The 19548-nt window shown below is 47.5% G+C and overlaps 1 protein-coding gene across 6 annotated transcripts; it reads left to right on the top strand.

The window, feature by feature from the left end:
• The first annotated feature begins 12467 nt into the window (after positions 1-12467).
• On the top strand, positions 12468-18483 carry DNAL4 (dynein axonemal light chain 4). 6 transcript variants are annotated; one of them, XM_037881861.2, is made up of 5 exons: positions 12491-12597; positions 13010-13048; positions 14317-14533; positions 16137-16220; positions 17281-18483. In XM_037881861.2, exons 3-5 carry the CDS (start codon positions 14462-14464, stop codon positions 17443-17445), a joined length of 321 nt encoding a protein of 106 aa, XP_037737789.1. In that variant the 5' UTR covers positions 12491-12597; positions 13010-13048; positions 14317-14461; the 3' UTR covers positions 17446-18483. The 6 variants fall into 6 exon arrangements, with proteins under 6 accessions (XP_007069149.1, XP_037737781.1, XP_037737789.1 ...); XM_007069087.4 differs by lacking the exon at positions 13010-13048 and having other exon boundaries at positions 12468-12597; XM_043543559.1 differs by having other exon boundaries at positions 12493-12597; positions 13010-14533.
• Positions 18484-19548: the final 1065 nt, after the last annotated feature.

Here is a 19548-nt window from a genome sequence, read left to right as displayed (position 1 = left end):
GCCAACTTGAGGCAAAGGTGGTGGAGCTGCCGAGACACCTAGACAATGGCTAGTGAGCGCCGCGTTCCTGGTGCGGATTGGTATGAGGGAGAGGCCCTGGAAGCTAAACTTAGGGCATGGCTACAGTTGCAGATGTAGAGCGCTTTGAGTTAAACCAGCCTTCGGAGAGTGCAGTAGGGAAAGCGCTGCAGTCTGTCCACACTGACAGCTGACAGCGCATTGGCGTGGCCACATTTGCGGCACTTGCAGCTGCATTGGGAGCGGTGCATTATGGGCAGCTGTCCCAGCATGCAAGTGCTGCAACGTGCTTTTCAAATGAGGGGTGGGGGGGTGGGGTGGAGTGTGACAGGGAGTGTGTTGTGTGTATGTGGGGGGAAGAGAGTGGGTTTTGGGGGGGGCTGAGAGCATGTCAGTATGCTGTCTTGTAAGTTCAGACAGCAGCAGAACCCCCTGCCCCCGGCTTCTCTCTCTCTCACACAGCATTCCACACTAATGGTTGCTTTGTCTCGGAGCAAAGATAAGCAGCCAGCTGTCAGAAACGGAGCTTTCAAAGGACATATCTGCATTCCTGCAGTGATTCAAAAACAATGACAAGAGTGGCCACTTGACTTAAGGGGATTGTGGGACATTTCCGGAGGCTGATCAGAGTGCAGTAATGCAACACCTCCTTTCACCCTGACACCCGAGCGTTTCAGCCAAGATGCAGCAAGCGTTAATCTTCTCGCCGAGGTGGAGTACCAGGAGCTCTCTAGCTGTGGAGTCCGGGCGCTCTACATGCCTTGCCAGTGTGGTCGGATAGTGAGCGAGGGCACCTGGGGCTGCTTTAATGCGCTCTAACTCGCAAGTGTAGCCAAGCCCTTAGATTACTGGGACGAAGGCTTAAATCCAGGGCTTTTATGACAGGCATGGTAGCTTTCTCTGTAATGCTTCCAGTTCCTCACAAAGGGCAAGCTAGACAGAAGGACAATCCGGGACTCAACACATGGATGAGAAAACATTATAAAGAAGAAGGGGCTAATGTGTGTTGGGGTAGCACCTGGGAGCCCTAGTCCTGGACCAGGACCCCATTGTACTAGATGCGATACAAACACAGCACAAAGAGAGGATCCCTGCCTAAAGAGCTCACAGTCTAAATGTAAGGTTTCAGAGTAGCAGCCGTGTTAGTCTGTATCCGCAAAAAGAAAAGGAGGACTTGTGGAACCTTAGAGACTAACAAATTTATTTGAGCATAAGCTTTCATGAGCTACAGCTCACTTCATCCAAATGTAAGGCACCAGGGCACTTTTGAGAAAGGAGAGAGCTGCTATAGAAGTGGTGGGCCTCACCTTAACCAAAGTGGAACCAGGTTGCTGGTGCAGCAAAATGCCAAGATTTATTTAGCCTACAAGCAGAGAGAAAGCTGACAGTTGTCAAGGTGCATTCAGGGTGGAGCAAGGTGTCTGTTGGGGATGTCAGGCCTACAAAGTTGACTCTCTATTTGATACTAGGACAGAAATTTCAGCTGCCATGGAGGAGAAGCAGAGCTGGATCAAAGAGAGGGACTTTCTAGAAAAGTAACAGGGTGTCAGATAAAGGGGCTAATTAAAAATACGTGCACTGTCACAAATAAAAGCTATAAATATCCATAGACCAATGTGGAAAGCATAAAGACAAAACAGACATGAACTAGATGGGAGAGGCGCTTGTTATAACAGACATTTCTGAAACAAACAAAATCAATGGGATACTGTTGTGCTTTGGTATAAACTATACAGGGAGAACTGACTAGCTAGGGGCCCAGGTGGAAGAGGAACAGATTCTATAGGATCAAAAGAGAACACTTCTGCACAGAGAGGACTATCTGATGAAAGCGGTAGGAATACAAATGCTAGAATACAAATCTACGAGGAGGATGGTGCTGCCAGCCTCTCGATCAGAAAATAGCATTGAGTATGTGTGTATGTGTCGTGCTCATGTGCTCCCATGCTGAGGGAGCTCAGCTGAGCAAGAAATCTAATCAAACAGTAATAACGGGTGTTTTTAGCTACCCACAAGTAAACTGGTCATACCAGGGACAAGGTTGACAGGAGAAACTTCTTAGAACAGCTAGTTTGAAAGCAAACAATGGCTGGGTCTACGCTAAACTTTTTTCCTTAATATTTCTCACCATTGCTGTCACTGGCACAGCTCCACCAGGGGTAGCAATAGTGGGGGTGCTAGTAGAGATGAGGCAATGGCATCTGCTAGAGTTTTACCCATAGTATCATCCGAACCTGCTCTGAGCAGGGCTAGATGAGATGGTGGTTAAAATACTGGCAGCCAGTCTGCACAAGCTCTCCACTGTTGCTTCTGCTCATGGAGCTGTGTCTGGTGCTAGCTCGGGTGAGAAATTTTAAGGCTACGTCTGTGGCAGCCACAGCCAGGGAGAGGCTATTCTCAGTTTAGGCCCTGACTCAGCGAAGCACTTAGGCCCAGATGCTCAAAGGGATTTAGGCACCTAATTCCCATTGAAATCAATTAGCATTAGGTGCCTAAATGGCTTTGAGGATCTGGCCTGTAAGCATGTGCTTAGGTGCTTTGCTGAATTGGAGTCTTACTCCTCAGCAACCCAGAGAAGCTAGTTCAAGACGTAGCCATAACTGAGCCATTAAGTAATAGGGATCTTCCATATAACTCGAGCAGCATCTTCTAGGGAGACATCATCCGAAAGTGACCACTGTGGTACTAAATAGTAGAAAAGGGGATTTAAAGAAATAAAGAGGAAACCAGTCAAAAAGACACTATAGTCAAAACCCCAGGACACTACAATCCTTAGACTCATCCTGGAGGCTTCTGGGATGATATCCTGGCTCCACTGAAGTCAACGGCAAGCTGCCCATCAAAGACACAGAAGGCATGCATGCCGCTGTGCTGGGGTGTCTGCCCCACACAAACCCTGAGCAGGTTAATGTGGGCAAGGAGACGCCAATTAACCTTAGATGTTGCACCTGGAGGGGAACCAGAGACTGACAGGGCCTAATGGCAGATGAAGCCAAGCTTGGGGAGGAGCTGGGCTAGCATTATAAGCCTGGAAGTGAGCACAGGAAGAGGCTGCAGGGAGGACAACTGCAGTCACTCCCTGGAGGGGGAAAGGAGTTAGTCAGGGACAAGAAGGAGATCCAACAGAAGAGTAAGACCTAGATCCTGCCCTGGACTGGGAAGTCTGGCAAGAGGCTGAGAAGGGTGAGTAGCCATGGAGAGCAGAGGAATCGCTGATGATAAACCAGGGATAGGCTAGGAGATAGAGAGGTGGGATAGGAAGATACCCGGTAAACAGCAACTCAGGGTCTGAGTCTGCTAGTCATAGGGTCTCTGGGTTGGAACCCGGAATAGCGGGCAGCCCCAGGTTCCCCTACCAGACACTGGCAAAGGGGTCCAGGGCTGGGAAATGTAAACTGGAAGACTGTCTGAGGCAGCATCTGGACAGTAGGTCTGGTGGGACTACATCATGACCTAGTCAGAGGGCTGAGTCACAAAGAGGGAGCATCCCGAGTCATGGAGAGGGGCCACAGCATGAGCAACTGACAAACGGGGGTGCCAGACAGGGAGAGAGCTAATTCCTAGACCCAGCCACAAGGAGTTGCCCCTGTAGTGAGTGGACCCCGTCACAGCTCCTAGACAAAAAAGGATGCTGGAGAGCAAGGAGCAAAGCAGTCTGGTTAACTGGCAAGGTTGTAGGGGTTATTGGAGCCAAATAGGTATCCCTTCAGACCTGGAACTCCGACCTAAGGGAAAACAATAGAAAGGAACAAAAACTGCCACAAGTAAAATGTGAGGTGGAAATTAGAAAGGTTAGAAGCAAGTGGAACAGCAAATAGCCAAAGGCATAGAAATCAATAAGAAATTCCTTAAGTATATTAGGAACAGGCAACCGGCAAAAGATCAGGAGCATCTGTTGTATTACTAGAGAGTAAGGGAAGCAACTAAGGAGGATAAGGCAGAGCAGCCTTGATTTCTTTGCCATCATCCTTCACTGTATCCAGCGCTGCAGAGATATTTCACCCAGACCTACTTTATTCAGGTAACCAAGATGAGGCGCAATCAGACTGAGGTGTCGAAAAAGGAGGGGCTGGGGCAAACTGATCAACCAAAGAAGAGCAAGTCACCAGCACCCAATGATATTTCATCAGGGATCTCTGAAGGAATGGAGGAGTGACATTGAGCTGCTAACAAAAATATGGCAGGTTTCAGAGCAGCAGCCATGTTAGTCTGTATCCGCAAAAAGAAAAGGAGGACTTGTGACACCTTAGAGACTAACAAATTTATTTGAGCATAAGCTTTCGTGAGCTACAGCTCACTTCATCGGATGTCATCTCATTAAAATCAGCCATTGCACAAGAGGACTGGAGGTTTGCACGTGTACTTCTCTTGAAAAAGGTGCTATGAGTGATCCGGGCAAAATTACACTCACGTCACTACCAGGTAGCGTTATAATATAACTTAGATGAACATGCTCTGCTAGGGACAAACCAGCACAGGCTGTGCAAAGGAAAGCCATATCGCTCTCACTTTTTGGAATTCTTTGGGGATGTCAACAAAAAGGTGGATAAAGACGACCTGGTTGATATAATTTATCTAGCTATTCAAAAAGCCTTTGACAAAGTCCTCTCTATGCAGCTATTAAGGGAAATAAATAGTCATGGCATGAGAGATCAAATACTGCAATGGACTAGAAACTGGTTGAGAGACAGAAGACAAACAGTAGGGACAAATGGTCAATTTTCAACATGGCAAAATGTTACTAGGAGGTGCCCCAACGTGCTGTGCTAGAATCAGTGTTGTTCGTTTATTTAATAGTGATCAGGAAAGGAGGTGAAGGGTGAAGTGGCAAAATGTGCCAATGACACAACATTTTGTTGGTTAGTCAAGCTATTGAAAACAGAAATTCCAGAGGGACCAAAAAAGATAGTCGACTGGACAGCATGGTGACAGATAAGTGCAAGGTAACTCACACGGGAAGGCATCACTGGAACTACTTATACACACTGCTGTGTTCTAAATTAAATGTGGCCACTCAGGGAAAAGATCTGAGCGCCACTGTGGGCCACTCAGTGAAAATCTCTGCTCTTTGTGCAGCAGCAGCCACAAAAAAAAAAAATTAAAATTAAAATTAAAAGCAAACAAAATGTCAGGATGCATAAAGGAGGGAATAAAAAAGTCAGAGTGAAAATGTTCTGATGCAACTATATCAATTGACAGCACACGCTCACCTTGAATACTGGCTTCAGTTCTGGTCACCCCAAATCAAAAGCCATAGCAGAAATAAAAGAATCCAGAGCTGGGACACTGCTCAGAGAGCTGGTGGAAAGACTTGTACATGAAGAGAGATTGAAAAGATTGGTGCTGTTTAACTTAGAGAAGAGGCGATTAAAAGAGGACATGACAGAGAAAGAGAGAACAAGGAATGGTGTAGAAAAGATAAAGTGAACTCTCTTCTTTACCCTCTCTCAGCAAGTCATTCAATGAACATGAGAGGCAACACTATTAAAAGTGATCAAAAGAAACATTTTTGTTTACTGGCACATAGCTAACTCATCACCACAAATATCACTGAGGCCAAGAGTTTAGGATTAGATCAAACAAACGGTTAGACTCGATCACAGACCATACGGGAACCTACAGGGGGAACAAAAATTTGATAATGGGCTCTTCAATCTAGCAAACAAAGGTACAACAAAAGCCAATGGCTGAAAGTTGAAGCTAGACGATTTCAGACTAACACATTTTTAAGTGAGGGAAATGAACCACTGGGACAATTTATCAAGGGTCGTGGTGGATTCTCCATCACTGGCAATTTTTCGATCAAGATCGGCTGTTTTTCTAAAAAACCTGCTCTAGTTCAAAGAGGAGTTAATTCTGGGAAGTCCTATGGCCCATGTTATACAGGAGGACAAATTAGATGACAATCATCCTTGCTGACTTTATAAGCTCTGATAAAGAGACTCTACATTTACAAATACAAGGGACATAAACCCTCATGCTGCAGGGCATAAGCCAACCACTAATTGGCAGGGGGCTAGAAGAAACATCCCCTATTTACTATCAGTATTGCCACAGCCTCTAGAGGCCCCAGCTGCGTCTAGAGCCCTATTGTGCTAGGCTCTGCACATGCACATAATAGGCTGCCCCTGTCCTGAAGAGCTGATGGGCCGGCTATTCATTATAGACTTGCTTGGACTTTCCTCTGGAGCATCTGCTACTGACCCCTGCTGTTGACAGGATACAGGACTAGATAACCAGTGGTCTGCTATGAATTGAGGTTACAGTAACCTCTCTGCTCTGGCGTGGTGTCAATTTTATCTCTGTGGCGCTTGTTAGAGGCAGAGAGGGAGTGCTCAGCACAGGGAGCAGACGACTTTCCATTTGGGAGCAGGGTAGGGCAAGCATTACGCTGTGTTCCAGGCCTTCTGTGAGACAAGATCCCACCAGCCCATTTATCTAGGCAGGGAGCTCCCAATGTCCTGAGCTGGAGGATTCACACAGTACCTCCGTATCCGCCCGCTTCAGAGCTGCCTCTTCTTCAAGTGAAACTCGACTATGGCATTTCTGTCGGCTAGCCAAAGAGGTCCTGCTGTCCCAAGTGAACCAAGATCACAGCTCCTGCTCTGAAGTGGCTGGAGAGATCTTGCTGCCCTATGCATGACTGAATCACAGCACCTCCCACTTGCCAAGCTGAGAGTGCGTGGTGTGGGAAACACTAGATCACAGTGCCCTATCCTGACTGGCTCGAGAGCTCCCACTGCTCCATGCAAAACTGTGTTTCTAGCACAGAGAGCACACCTCTGAGAGCTGATGCTCCCTAAATGAGAAGAGAGGCCAGCACCTTTTTGAGCCAGCCAGGGTTTCCATTGCCCCAAACTAAACACAGTTCGAGAAGCTCCTGTGGAGCTTATAGAGTCAAAGATTATAAGGTCAGAAGGGACCTCTGCGATCATCTAATCTGACCTCCTGCACAGCACAGGCTATAGGAGAGGCCAAGTTCAGGAAGACGAGAGAACTTTAGGATTTCCCTCCACACTAGAGCAGAGACACCAACAGAAGTCTAGCCTTTGCTTACAGCCATTGATCAGGAGGATATCATGAACATTGAAAGAAAACTCCCATTAGCTGGAGGATCCAGAACTCACCCTCTGTGGGGTTAATAATTTAGGAGCTGACAAGCAGGCAATGCCAAAAGGCAGTGACTATTTTTCAACAGGGGCCATGAAATTTTTTTTTTTAAATCAACATTTACTGCAATTAATGGTTAAATTTCCCATTCCAAAAAAAAAGCAATTCCACAAACACCATGACACAATCACCTCCCATGCTGCAGAATATATTGATTTTTTTCTTTATTGAACGTCACTTTATCTACAAATTGGTAAGAGACTTTGGTCTGAACTAAGACTGGGTGGAATGAAGGAGCTGATCTAGGCCCTGAGCTCCAGAGAGACCCCCAAGTCCCGCCCCCCTCCCAAAAACCCAACATTTCAGAAAAGGAGTCTCCCTCTATATGTGGCCACTCCACCCACCCCACTTGGAAACATGCACATGTGAGTACACGTGTTCCCAAAGAAGCACCTATATTTTGTGGCTGCCAATGACTAACTCTTGCAAGTAGGCCCCAGGATACCCTGAAAAGCATCCTCTCTGGCCACTTTCTTTGAATGCCCAAAGGAGCCTAGTCCCATCTGTCATATCCTGAACCTTCATACAGTGGGATCTATTCACTCGGCAGCATCAAAGATTGAGGGGGGAAAAAAGAAGAAGAAATCCTCTCTAACTTGCTGCTTAATGACAGGGGTGGGTGAACTACACAGGGATTAGAGCATTTAAAAAACAAGTTTCAGAGTAACAGCCATGTTAGTCTGTATTCGCAAAAAGAAAAGGAGGACTTGTGGCTCCTTAGAGACTAACCAATTTATTTGAGCATAAGCTTTCGTGAGCTACAGCTCACTTCATCGGATGCATACTGTGGAAACTGCAGAAGACATTATATACACAGAGACCATGAAACAATACCTCCTCCCACCCCACTCTCCTGCTGGTAATAGCTTATCTAAAGTGATCACTCTCCTTACAATGTGTATGATAATCAAGTTGGGCCATTTCCAGCACAAATCCAGGTTTTCTCACCCTCCGCCCCCCCTCACACAAACTCACTCTCCTGCTGGTAATAGCCCATCCAAAGTGACCACTCTCTTTACAATAAGAAAAGGAGTACTTGTGGCACCTTAGAGACTAACCAATTTATTTGAGCATGAGCTTTCGTGAGCTACAGCTCACTTCATCGGATGCATCCAATGAAGTGAGCTGTAGCTCACGAAAGCTCATGCTCAAATAAATTGGTTAGTCTCTAAGGTGCCACAAGTCCTCCTTTTCTTTTTGCGAATACAGACTAACACGGCTGTTACTCTGAAACCTCTCTTTACAATGTGTATGATAATCAAGTTGGGCCGCCCAACTTGATTATCATACACATTATAAAGAAAGTGGTCACTTTGGATGGGCTATTACCAGCAGGAGAGTGAGTTTGTGTGAGGTATTGTTTCATGGTCTCTGTGTATATAATGTCTTCTGCAGTTTCCACAGTATGCATCCGATGAAGTGAGCTGTAGCTCACGAAAGCTTATGCTCAAATAAATTGGTTAGTCTCTAAGGTGCCACAAGTACTCCTTTTTTAAAAAACAACTGACTCTAGAGTTCATGGCATCCCTGGAGAGGTTACAGCAGCTGCCTGGAAACAAAATCGCAATAAAAAGATCTTCTTCCTCCCAGTGATCCTGTTCCTAATTATCTATTCATTGCAAAAGAGACGATCTCCAGCTTTTACCCATCCTTGGATGGCCAGGGTGCTGCTACTGCCTCATTCCAAGAGAACAGTGACATTAAAAAGGGGGAAGAGGTGAGTAAAACATCAAGTGGTGAAAGGAATTGAAGTGATTGTAAACGAGTGAAGGACAAGAGGCAGCATTAAGTTTCTATCCTTTATGGTGGTGGAAAAAGTTTCCTAATGTGAATCAAATGAGACCCACTGCAGTATCATCTTCCTGAGTCTGCAGACAGACAGCTCCAGTGCCTCTACTGCTTTGTCAGGAAACAGGAAAATGATATTAACAAAGCTCTGATCGGTTTCATTGCTGCTATTTAGAAACCTGTGGCCAGCAGTTAAATTGTCAAGAGTCAGGGCACTCTACTATTGCTTGGGAAAGGCATAAGCAGCAGCCTAGATGAGCACTAAAGTTATTCAGAGGGGAAGAAGACCCATGTGGAGGCTGGGGATAGGGGCATCTGACTACACCTTTCATGTTCTCTCATGCTCACCTCTGTGCCTTCTTTTGGGTGGCCCCTTCCCTCTAGAAATCACTCCTGGACAGAATAGCAGAAAGAACTCCTAGCCACTTATCTCTGGGGAGAGAGAGCTCCTTCTTCCAGCTGCTAGACAGGGGTGGCGGAAGCTTCAAACACATGCTAGCCAAAAGCTGATAGGAAAGATGGAGCCTGCAAGCAGAGTGCGAGGACAGCATCCCAGTAAAAAGGCCTGTACCCTGCCTAGCAGTTGGGCTTGGGGAGCTAAATTTCTCCTCGGGGTGTTGCTGTTGGAGCTTGCTGGTGGTGACGCCATTCATGTATTGACTTTGGGCTAATCTAGCCCAAAGGCCCTATTAAATTGTTCAACCTCTAGTTTAGAAGGGAGTCAATGCTTGGCTACCTGGACAGTAGAGCTGATCAACATTTTCTGAAGGAATAGTTTTCCATCCGAAAATGCTGATTCCACATAATCAAAATGTTTCACAGGAACATATTGATTTTGTCCAAATTTTCAATGGGAAATCATTAAAACTGTTTGATTACTTAGTATTATATTATAGTTAAAATGAAATGTTTCAACCTTATTGAAATGAAACATTTTCATAAGGTGGCGACAAAATATTTTCAGAATATTTCATTTTGCAAAAAATGCTGAGCTTTCAACTATTCATCCCAATTCAGGACTAAATGAAATTTCAAAATCTCAGAATTTCTGACAGGACAGAAATTCTGTTGTTTTTTTTACCAGACCTACTCTATAGCGAGAGATGCATCACTTTGGGGACGTAGAGGATTTCATAGACAATTACGGGTATAGAAAACCCTCAAAGCAAGCAGAAATGAAATGTATAAAGGTCTTTGCTGAGGCCGGGGGGGGGGGGGGGGGGGGAGGGAGGGGGAGAGTGGTTAGTGTCACGCCAGCCCCTTTTTGAACCATAACACCCTTCCCCCACCCCTCCTCACCCCCCCGCCCCCCAGATTCATACAGGCATTTTTCTCCTCCCCAACATGAAAGTCTTAGGCTTCTCCCAAATGAGTTTACAATGAGAAACTCAAAAGCTTGAGATTTTCCAGACCCTTCCCAGCCGCACTCTCTGCTATTTAAAAGGGGTGGAGGCCTAATATCAAAAATGTTTTTTTAAACCCGAAAACATTACATCCAAAATTTAAGTGGGTTCAGATAATGGTAGAGCTGTCTGATCAGAATGCACAGTTCAGGGTCTTTAGGTTTTGATGGCTGATTAGAAAAGTCTCCTTCTCAAGCCAAAAGCCTGAGGTTAGGTAGCAATGGCCCCTTCCCTACAGATCTGGTGTCCAGGGGCATCCCTCTCCCAGGCCACAACCGTCCATAATCATGCTAAGGAAGTGGCATAGCCATGGGTGAAAGTGGGTTAAAGCTAAACAGGAACAAAGCACTCATATTCCAGACTAAGAGAGTTATTCAGGAACAGCTATTGGTCTGTAAATTCACAACTTGCCTTAATCTTAATTAACTTTCAAGTGTAGACAAGCCCTAAAGTATTGGTTTGCAACCTTTTTGGGCTCACTACCCATTTGTAAACCTTGATGGCCTTTGGCAATGCTGTAAATAGCTCATAAAGCCCTCAAGTGGCCCCAGAACTGCCCTGATCTATTTGAAGAATTGTCTATTGAAAATATTACACTCCCCACCTCCAAGGGGGAAGGAGGTGACATTGCAGCACTGCTGCTAATGCAATGATCTTGTTGCAGAGGACTAATGAACAGGGATGTGAACCTCAAGGTAATGTCAGCACGAGAAGACAAGGTGTTGGGGTGGCATAGAAGTGTCATGACATCACAGCATGGCAGGTCTGCACATTGCAGCAGCATGAAGGCGTCTTGGAGTGGGTAGTGCTGTGGCACAGTGATGCCCAGGCATGATGCCCTCACAGTGTTGTGACGGTAGGGCAGTTTTATGAATTGCCAGTCTCAGTGGCGCCGTGGCATGGATAGTGTTGTGGCATGGACGTGTCACAATGCCATACTGTCATGGCATGCATTATGCCATGGCATGGCAATGTGATGGCATGCAGGTCTCACTGTGCCATGCAGAGGCTGCTCTAGCTATATATCAGCTAGGCACCTGCCTAGGGTAGCAGATTCCTGGGCAGCTGCCAAGGGTGGCAGATTTGATCCAGCTGGCCCCTCCATCATGACAGAGGGGCCGCCGCGCCAATTTGACTGATATTGCAATACCGCACTCCAGGGTGTGACGCCACTTGTAGCTACCTAGCAAATCACATTTGGCCTGGCCGCACCTTTGTCATGACAGATCGGCAGCCGGGTCAATTTGAGTGTTATGGGGCACATGGAAGTGTTGCCTAAGGCTGTAGATTTTGTTGAGCAGCCTCTGGTGCTATACTGTCATGGCATGGGTGGTGCCAGGGCATGGAAGTGCACGGTGCAGCGGTCTCCCCGCACCCTGGCGCCATGGCGTGGAAGTGCACGGTGCAGCGGTCTCCCCGCACCCTGGCGCCGTGGCGTGGAAGTGCACGGTGCAGCGGTCTCCCCGCACCCTGGCGCCGTGGCGTGGAAGTGCACGGTGCAGCGGTCTCCCCGCACCCTGGCGCCGTGGCGTGGAAGTGCACGGTGCAGCGGTCTCCCCGCACCCTGGCGCCGTGGCGTGGAAGTGCACGGTGCAGCGGTCTCCCCGCACCCTGGCGCCGTGGCGTGGAAGTGCACGGTGCAGCGGTCTCCCCGCACCCTGGCGCCGTGGCGTGGAAGTGCACGGTGCAGCGGTCTCCCCGCACCCTGGTGCCGTGGCGTGGAAGTGCACGGTGCAGCGGTCTCCCCACACCCTGCTATCCCAATGTGGGTGGTGCTGTGCACACCACTGGCATGGCACGGCAGCCTCAGTGTCATGCTCTTGCGGGCAGGGTTTTGCTATGTGGGTGGCACTGTGTTGTCAGGGTGCCGTGCCAGGGCTTGGGAGCTATATCCCGTGACGCTGAGGGGCTAGTGCCTGCTCTGAGCACAACCCCCCAAGAACCTGAACCAATGACACAGGGGCTCCCTCCCTATACTCTGAGCTCACATGTGATCAGGCAGGTATTGGACGCCTACCACCCCAGCCCCGAGGAGGAGGAAGGACCCTTTCACGCCATCGACAAACCTTGGAACCAATAAGACGTTTCGAATTTTCCAAACCAACCAATGAGAAAGGGGAGGCGGGACTTCCGGCGCTGGTTGCTAAGGCAAGCACGTCTCTCTCCCTAACAACCGAGCGAAGCTGATATTTTGGGGTTCAGAGCCGAGGAGGCGCAGGTGAGACCGAGTCCCTCCCCCGCCCCCCCCAGCCAGGGCTGTCAGCGGGCAGACCCCCGCCCCCCAGCCAGGGACTCCACCCAGCCGGGGCTCCCGCCGCAGCCAGGGTCCAGCCCCCGCCCGGGATAGCGCCGTCCCCTCCCCCCAGTCCCTTCTAGGTTCTGGTGATAGCCCCTCCCCCGGCCTGTGCGATCTGCAGGGCCCCTCCGTGTTGGGGTGTGGGGAGGCTCTTGTCCTTCTATGGCTTGATGGCCCCAGCCACCCAGTGGGGGTTTCCACTGTGCTCTGTGCGGGGGATGGGGGAGGGGCTCTGATGACCCGCCCTCGCCCATCACCCAGTGAGGATCCCTGCATAAAACACCAAGGCCCAAAACATTCTCTGTGTGTGTGTGATTATTTTTCCTCCATCCAGGCCATCTTTGCCCTCTACCCCCCATCGCCCCCATGACAGGTGGGTCCGATACCTGGAGCAGGGGGCGTGTGAAGGAGGTGCAGTGCTCAGAAGTGGGTCTGATGCGGCAAAACAGGAACGGGTCTCCAAGGACGCTTCCATGGGGTTGTTGTAAACCAGCTCTATTTAAAATTAAAAGACTTATGGGTGAAATGCCTCTCAACAGCATTTCTTCCCAACCTGTTTGTGTGTTTAAACTGTCTGCTGTATATGAAGGACTCGGAGCTGGATTGTGTATGTCATGGGGCCTGGGGTTGTGGGTGTGACGTTTGGGAGATAAACCTGAAACACCGCAACAACTCAAAGGAACTGCCTCATTCCAGCCATCTAGTTTGCTATCCTGTCTTCCACCATCTGTGACTCAGTGCTGACTGAGTATTTCAGAGGGATGTGTAAAACTCCCACAGTCCCTTCTGGGAGAATCCGTAGCACTAGTACTTGTTACTTCAGTTAGTGTGTCTGTAGACTGGCTTTACTATGGCCTCAAAGAGGTGCTGGGTGTGTCATTGCCCAGTGATGGATCATTAGCTTGTCAGGACCTCTTATGATGCTCCTGTTTTCTCTGAGGGGATAGGTGAGTGTCTTATGCCAGATAGGAGAACCAGAGAGGAGACCAAGGTGAAATGTTCTGAATTTGCCCATCAGAGAGTGCTGTAGGACTGTGTCACCTTCTGAGCGACTAGCCAGGCACAGGCCCAGAGAAGTGGTGCAACAAAGTCTGATGTGGCACTTCCCTGATTGGCAAACCCTGGAGTTGAAAAAAGAAGTCGAAAAACAAACCAAAACAACCTATTAACTATTTCCATCCTGAAATGCACACAAAATCTGTTCCTGTTGCATGCATACTTTGGCCGCATTGCAAACTGTATTGTGTCCTGAACTGGACAACAGCCTAAGGCAGGGGATGGTTGATGCTATGCTCTCTGTTCGGCTATTGGAAAGCACTGCTGTAATTTCACTGTGTCCTGCCCCCTCACTAGCAACCAAGCTGCCATCAAGTCAGAGCCCTATGTCTCTTTATGGAGTTGTGCCCCTGAGAGGTGCAGCACATTTGAAGTCTTGACTATGGAAAGTGACAACTTTTTGTAAGCTCTTTGTCTCTGTAATATCTTGTAACAGAGTTCTCCGGGTTAATTTATATACCCTGGAAAAGGTATGGAGAAGCAGTAAGCAATGGAGGAGATGGCAGGATTCACATCTTGCTTCTCATAGTGATCAAACTGAACGTTTTTAAAATTAAACTTTCTTCCCCCCCCTCTTTTAACCAGTTGGGCAGAGAACCACCTGCTTCTGCTGAAACTGTGCTCTCCCTGATTCTTGAGAGTTCCATCCCTCTCGCCCACCTGCACTGCAGCATCTGGCTGGTCCTAAGTAGGCACCTCTGCCCCCTCTCAGGGTCACGGTGGAAGGACCATGGCAGACACCGGGGAGGGGAAAAAGGAGGAGGCAGATTATAAAAGACTTCACAGCTTCCCGCTGATCAGGGTAAGAACAAGGGTGGGCATGTATGATCATGAGAATGTCAAGGTACAAGGATGGGAGATAAATGTATTTCATTCGTACCTACCCTCCAAACCAGTTTGTCCTCAACTTCTGAGTAGCTACAAGAATATGATCGTATCATACCAATTCTGTCTGAGGACTGCACCCTCCTACCATTTCCCCATGTTCCACTCTACTGTGAGGCAACTTAGAAGCAGCCTGTTCCAAAGTTTACTAATGTTGCCACTCAGTCAGCAACAGCGAGCTAGGGCAATAGAAAGCAATCCCTTTCTGACCCCACTCCTTCAGCGCTGAACATGCTGCCTTTACAGCACTCCCACCACATTCAGGGTACTCTGTGCAGCTTGGGGTTTTTCAGAGGAGCTTAGAAAAAAGACCTCTCTAGGCAATGAGATAATGGAACAGAGGGGAAACTATGTGTAACTTAGATTTCCCTGTAGGGCTTATTGCAGTAATATCCAAGGGCTGCCTACCTACTTTTACCAAAATATGAGCACAAAATATTATGATCTATGAGGAAAGGTTAAGATAAATAAATCTTAAATTCAGCTTGGAATAAACAGGTGCAGTTCCATGGGAGTGTCAGGGCTATAATCACCAGTGTTGTAAATAGTAGTATAAATTGTTCAGAAACTAGTTGTAAGTAGTAACGGAGCATAACTTTTACCTATTTGGCATTGAGTGGCTATGCAGAAATGAGTGCAGCTGACATGTTGAGGCCGTACAGGAGAGGGTGGGATGTATAGGAAAAAGACATTAGAAGGAGAACAACTAACACACCTTCCTTTTATCTTAATTCCCCCTTTAGTTATTTTTTTCTCATATACCTCCCTCTTCTCAACCCTTTATTCTGCCCTCACTTACTCTGGTCTCCCATTGACTACGCTGATGCAACTGAGAGCAGACCTTGACTCACTGTATGTGTCACGCTTGTCTTGGAAACACAAGGAATGCCAAATTGTTACAAGTCTCGTTGCTTTGTCACTTACACCCATTTTCTTCTCCAACTCTCCCCACTGCTCACAACACTCCTGAATTTGGCCCTAAATATGTCTAACTTGGCTATGTGGCAATGAAGCACACCAAGAAGGGAAAGGAATGGTTTAGGAGGATCCCAGAGGTACAGCTAGGAGTGAAAGGATGAAACTGAGCGAAGGGAAAGCCTCAAATAGCTATCACTGCAAGGTATGTTAGGCTGTGGAATACTCTCCTAAAGGAAAAATTGGAAATTTCATCACTTGTAACTTAAATCACTGAATCTTTGGAATATAAGAAGGGAACAATTCTGCATTGACTGGGAGGGAGGGATGAACAAGAGGTGACCTAATAAGCCTCTTCCATCTTGAACATTTGCATTTCTCCAAAGGCAGAGCTATTTCTGATCTCAAGCCCTTGGCATTTGAGCTCCTATTGGTGATGCTCTTGCGTCCTCTGTGGTACAGATCAGAGGAGCTAGCATGTGTGATTTGTAGGGCACAGCTGTGGCATGATGGAGGGAGCAGGTGACACCAGTTTATCTGCTCTTCTGTCTTGTGCCCAGCTCTCTGGGTTGCTGAGCTCCCTCTTGTTTGCTTGTTTTTCCCAGCACACAGACATGCCAGAGGAGATGCGAGTGGAGGCCATGGAGCTGTGTGTCACCGCCTGTGAGAAATACGCCACCAACAATGAGGTAACAGTCAGTGCTAAGAAGGTTATTTTGCCTGGACATGCTGGTTGCAATCACTCTGTCTATGTGTCTCCATACTTGGAGAATCTTCTGGAGCAAGAGTAAAGGGGGAGGCAGAAAGGAGGTCAGACACTCTGGTCCCGATTTTTTGCTGCTTTGTTCCTGCACTGGGCACAAGGAGAAAAGGGATGGGGGAGGAAGGGTGATTGGAGTCTCAGACTAGGCTCCGAGCATTGAGAGAAGCTTCAGGCCTGTTCTAACTTAGTCTGCGTCCCATTGGCTCTTGTAAGCCAGTTTTCTGTATTCTGAGCGAAGTGGGAGAGAGGTCTCTGATCCAAGTATCACTTGGGGGCGCTGCACAGGTAAGGGGGTTTTGCTCCCTCCTGAATTAACATACTTGGTCTAGTACATCCCGTTATCCCTTGGACTCAGATGATTTCTGGCTGAGCAACAGGGGACAGTCTGCTTATTACAATGCATGTTCAGTGCTTGGAATGAGTAAGAACTAGAAGGGAGAGTGGGGGAGTTTTTCATATCTTCCATTTGCCCCCCAGGCTGGGAAAAATGCCTTGTGCCACTCTCCAGCATCTCCCCACATCTCCCATCCCTTCTCTAGCTGATGCGTGGTGTAGGGGGAAGGAGGTATTTACAGCCTGGCCCAGTCACAAAAGTTGTGTCTTGCTGATTCACTGCAAGGAAAAAGGAATTCCCTCAAAAACAATAAAGAATAGTGATCTGTTTGTCCTGTCATACTCATTCTTGTGTGACTTAAATGGGCCAAGTCCTGATTCAAACCAGTGTGAGTGAGAGGAGAATCAGGTTCTAAATACAGACCTCTAATATCTCCTACTGGGTTTTCAGAAGTCTGCAGCAAAGGAGTCTGGGTACTCCTCAGTGGAGCTCTGCTGTACTGTAACCTCACCCTAGCTCTCACCCTCCTCCTGAAAGTCATGTTAAAGAGAGGGCAACAGTGGGGAATTTGTATGCACAAACACACCCCTCCCATCTCTCTGACCTGCTGCTCCCTCTGCATACTCCTGGACTCTTTCTCTTTATTCCTCAGAGTGCTGCTAAGATGATCAAAGAGACAATGGACAAGAAGTTTGGCTCTTCGTGGCATGTAGTGATTGGTGAGGGCTTTGGCTTTGAGATCACCCACGAGGTGAAGAACCTGCTGTACATGTTCTTTGGCGGCAGCCTGGCTGTTTGTGTCTGGAAGTGCTCCTGACACATCTCCTCATGTCCAAGGCTCACCACAAACAAGGGATTTCTTCATTCCTTTCAAGGTTTTTGTACAATCTTGAGGCAGGGCTTTATTTTTAATAGGAAAATTTGGGGATTTTTTTTCATACGCTGTGTCTGTGCGTGTGTAAATCTGCTGAGCTATCTAATCCAAGTTCAAGGGGTATCTCACTTTGATCTTGTGTGTCTCGTTGCTTAAACAATAAAGTTAGGCAGGAAGGGATCTGGTGGGTAGGTTATCCCGTGGGGTGCTGTTTATGAAGCCATACATCAGAGCTAGGAGTGTGTGTGAAAGGGAAAAGGGTGCTAATCCAGCCATGCCATCTTCTTCTCCTGTCTTTCCACGCTATTTTCTCTCTTCTCTGAAGTCCCTCCTACAGCACGGAAAGGTGATGATCAATGTTGACAGTATTCCTCCCCTCTCATTTTCTTTCTGTCCCTATCTAGGATGACCTTTTGGAACAGGTCATGTGAAGGATCCTCCCCCACTGTCCCAAACAGTGCTGGGGGCTAAATCTGCTGTCCTGCACCTCTCTCCCACTCTCTGGGACAAGAACATGACAGCTGAGCTGCCTGGGTGTGAGAAGAAAGTGACAATTTAGAAATCCAAACCCAGTGGGTGGTTGCTATGCAAACTGACCCCTCCTTTTCACACCCACTGAGCAGCGGCATAGCTCTAAAATGTTTGCAGTTTCTGGCACACGGGGGAGTGGGTGAAAACTCAATACAGCATTTGAATGCATCCTTAAGAGAGGCAAAAACTCTTTGCACACCATAGGTGCCAGTGTTGTGCACACTCCGTATCTTGTTTAGAGGCAGGTAGTAGGGGGGGGCTCCATGTGAGCTGCCAGTTTGTCAGTCATCAGAGATTTAATATACATTTGTTCTTGAGTCTGTTTTATCTTTTTGAAGCTGTGGGGAAGGTGTTAAGAGAGAGAATGAACCTACTTGTATTTTACATATATGGCTTATTTATATGAATATGGGGATTTTTTTTAACAATAAAAAGTTTATTACAATGGTGGCTTTTGTGTTTGAGGTTTTCTCTTTAGAATCCATCAAGGTGGGGGCACAAAGGGAAGGCAGCCAACTGTGACTTAGTTCAGACTTCATGCTTGGGATATGTCTTCACTATTCTGCTGTTGGCTGGGTGACTTGTAGCAGTGGGAGGAAGGAGTTCTGTCCTCTTTAATTTTGGTTTTGTGCTGGTGGAAGGATTCAGTGCTGAGGGAAGGTTGCCAGATCAACAATGCTGGAGAGCAAAGTCGTCTGTTTATCTCTAGAGCAGGTTCAATATGGGCAGCAGCAGGGCAAACTACTCACGCTCCACACCTTCTGCCAGTCTGCCTCAGTCCTGATCTAAAGGGGCAACCTCTAAAGAGCATTTGAGTCTCTGTGGATCATTGAATTGTTGGCATTCTCAGACAAGAGCCCAACAGTGCTACAGTCCCTGCCAGTTCTTGTCTATCCACAAGGCCTTTGGAAAGAAAAAAGTGGAACTAATTGACTTGCGTTTTAAAAAAAAAAATCCCCATTTGTCCCCTAATCTCTGTTTTGCTTTAGATTGTGAGCTCTAAGGACAGGGCCCATCCTTTCTTGAACATCTGAAAAATGTTTGGCATACCATGGGTTCTATTGTAAACAAATAATCTAGTAATACAAAAGCCATCAGAATTTATTTTTTAAATGAGACTATCTGTGCCACTTGCAGTAGGAGCAAAGGCCCTGTGTCCTTTCACCTGTCAGATGGGAAATAAATTTTCCCCTCCTGCCAATGTGGAAGTGGGGACTAAGAGTAGCAAATCCCCATATCCCCTGAGCCATCTACTCCCGTTTCTCTTACCTCATAGAAACTACAGGCTGCATCCCACAAATGAGCCAGCTCCCCCTTTTTTAAAACGAACGTAGCGCTACTAGAAAGGGCTCCAGGGTGATCCAGACATTTAGCCAATGAAGATCTTGGTCCTTTTGTTCTAAGTCTTCCATCCTCCTCAGTGCTATGTTTACGTTCCTTAGGGCCCAGAGGGTAAGTAAGGCAAGTGACTCTGGAAGGCCCTGCCTCTTGTGGGTTTGCAAGCTGTTATGGTGT

Source organism: Chelonia mydas, chromosome 1, assembly GCF_015237465.2.
Source record: "Chelonia mydas isolate rCheMyd1 chromosome 1, rCheMyd1.pri.v2, whole genome shotgun sequence".
Lineage (NCBI taxonomy): Eukaryota > Metazoa > Chordata > Testudines > Cheloniidae > Chelonia > Chelonia mydas.
Note: the sequence above shows the minus strand (reverse complement) of the source record. Positions and strands in the feature narration are given on the sequence as shown.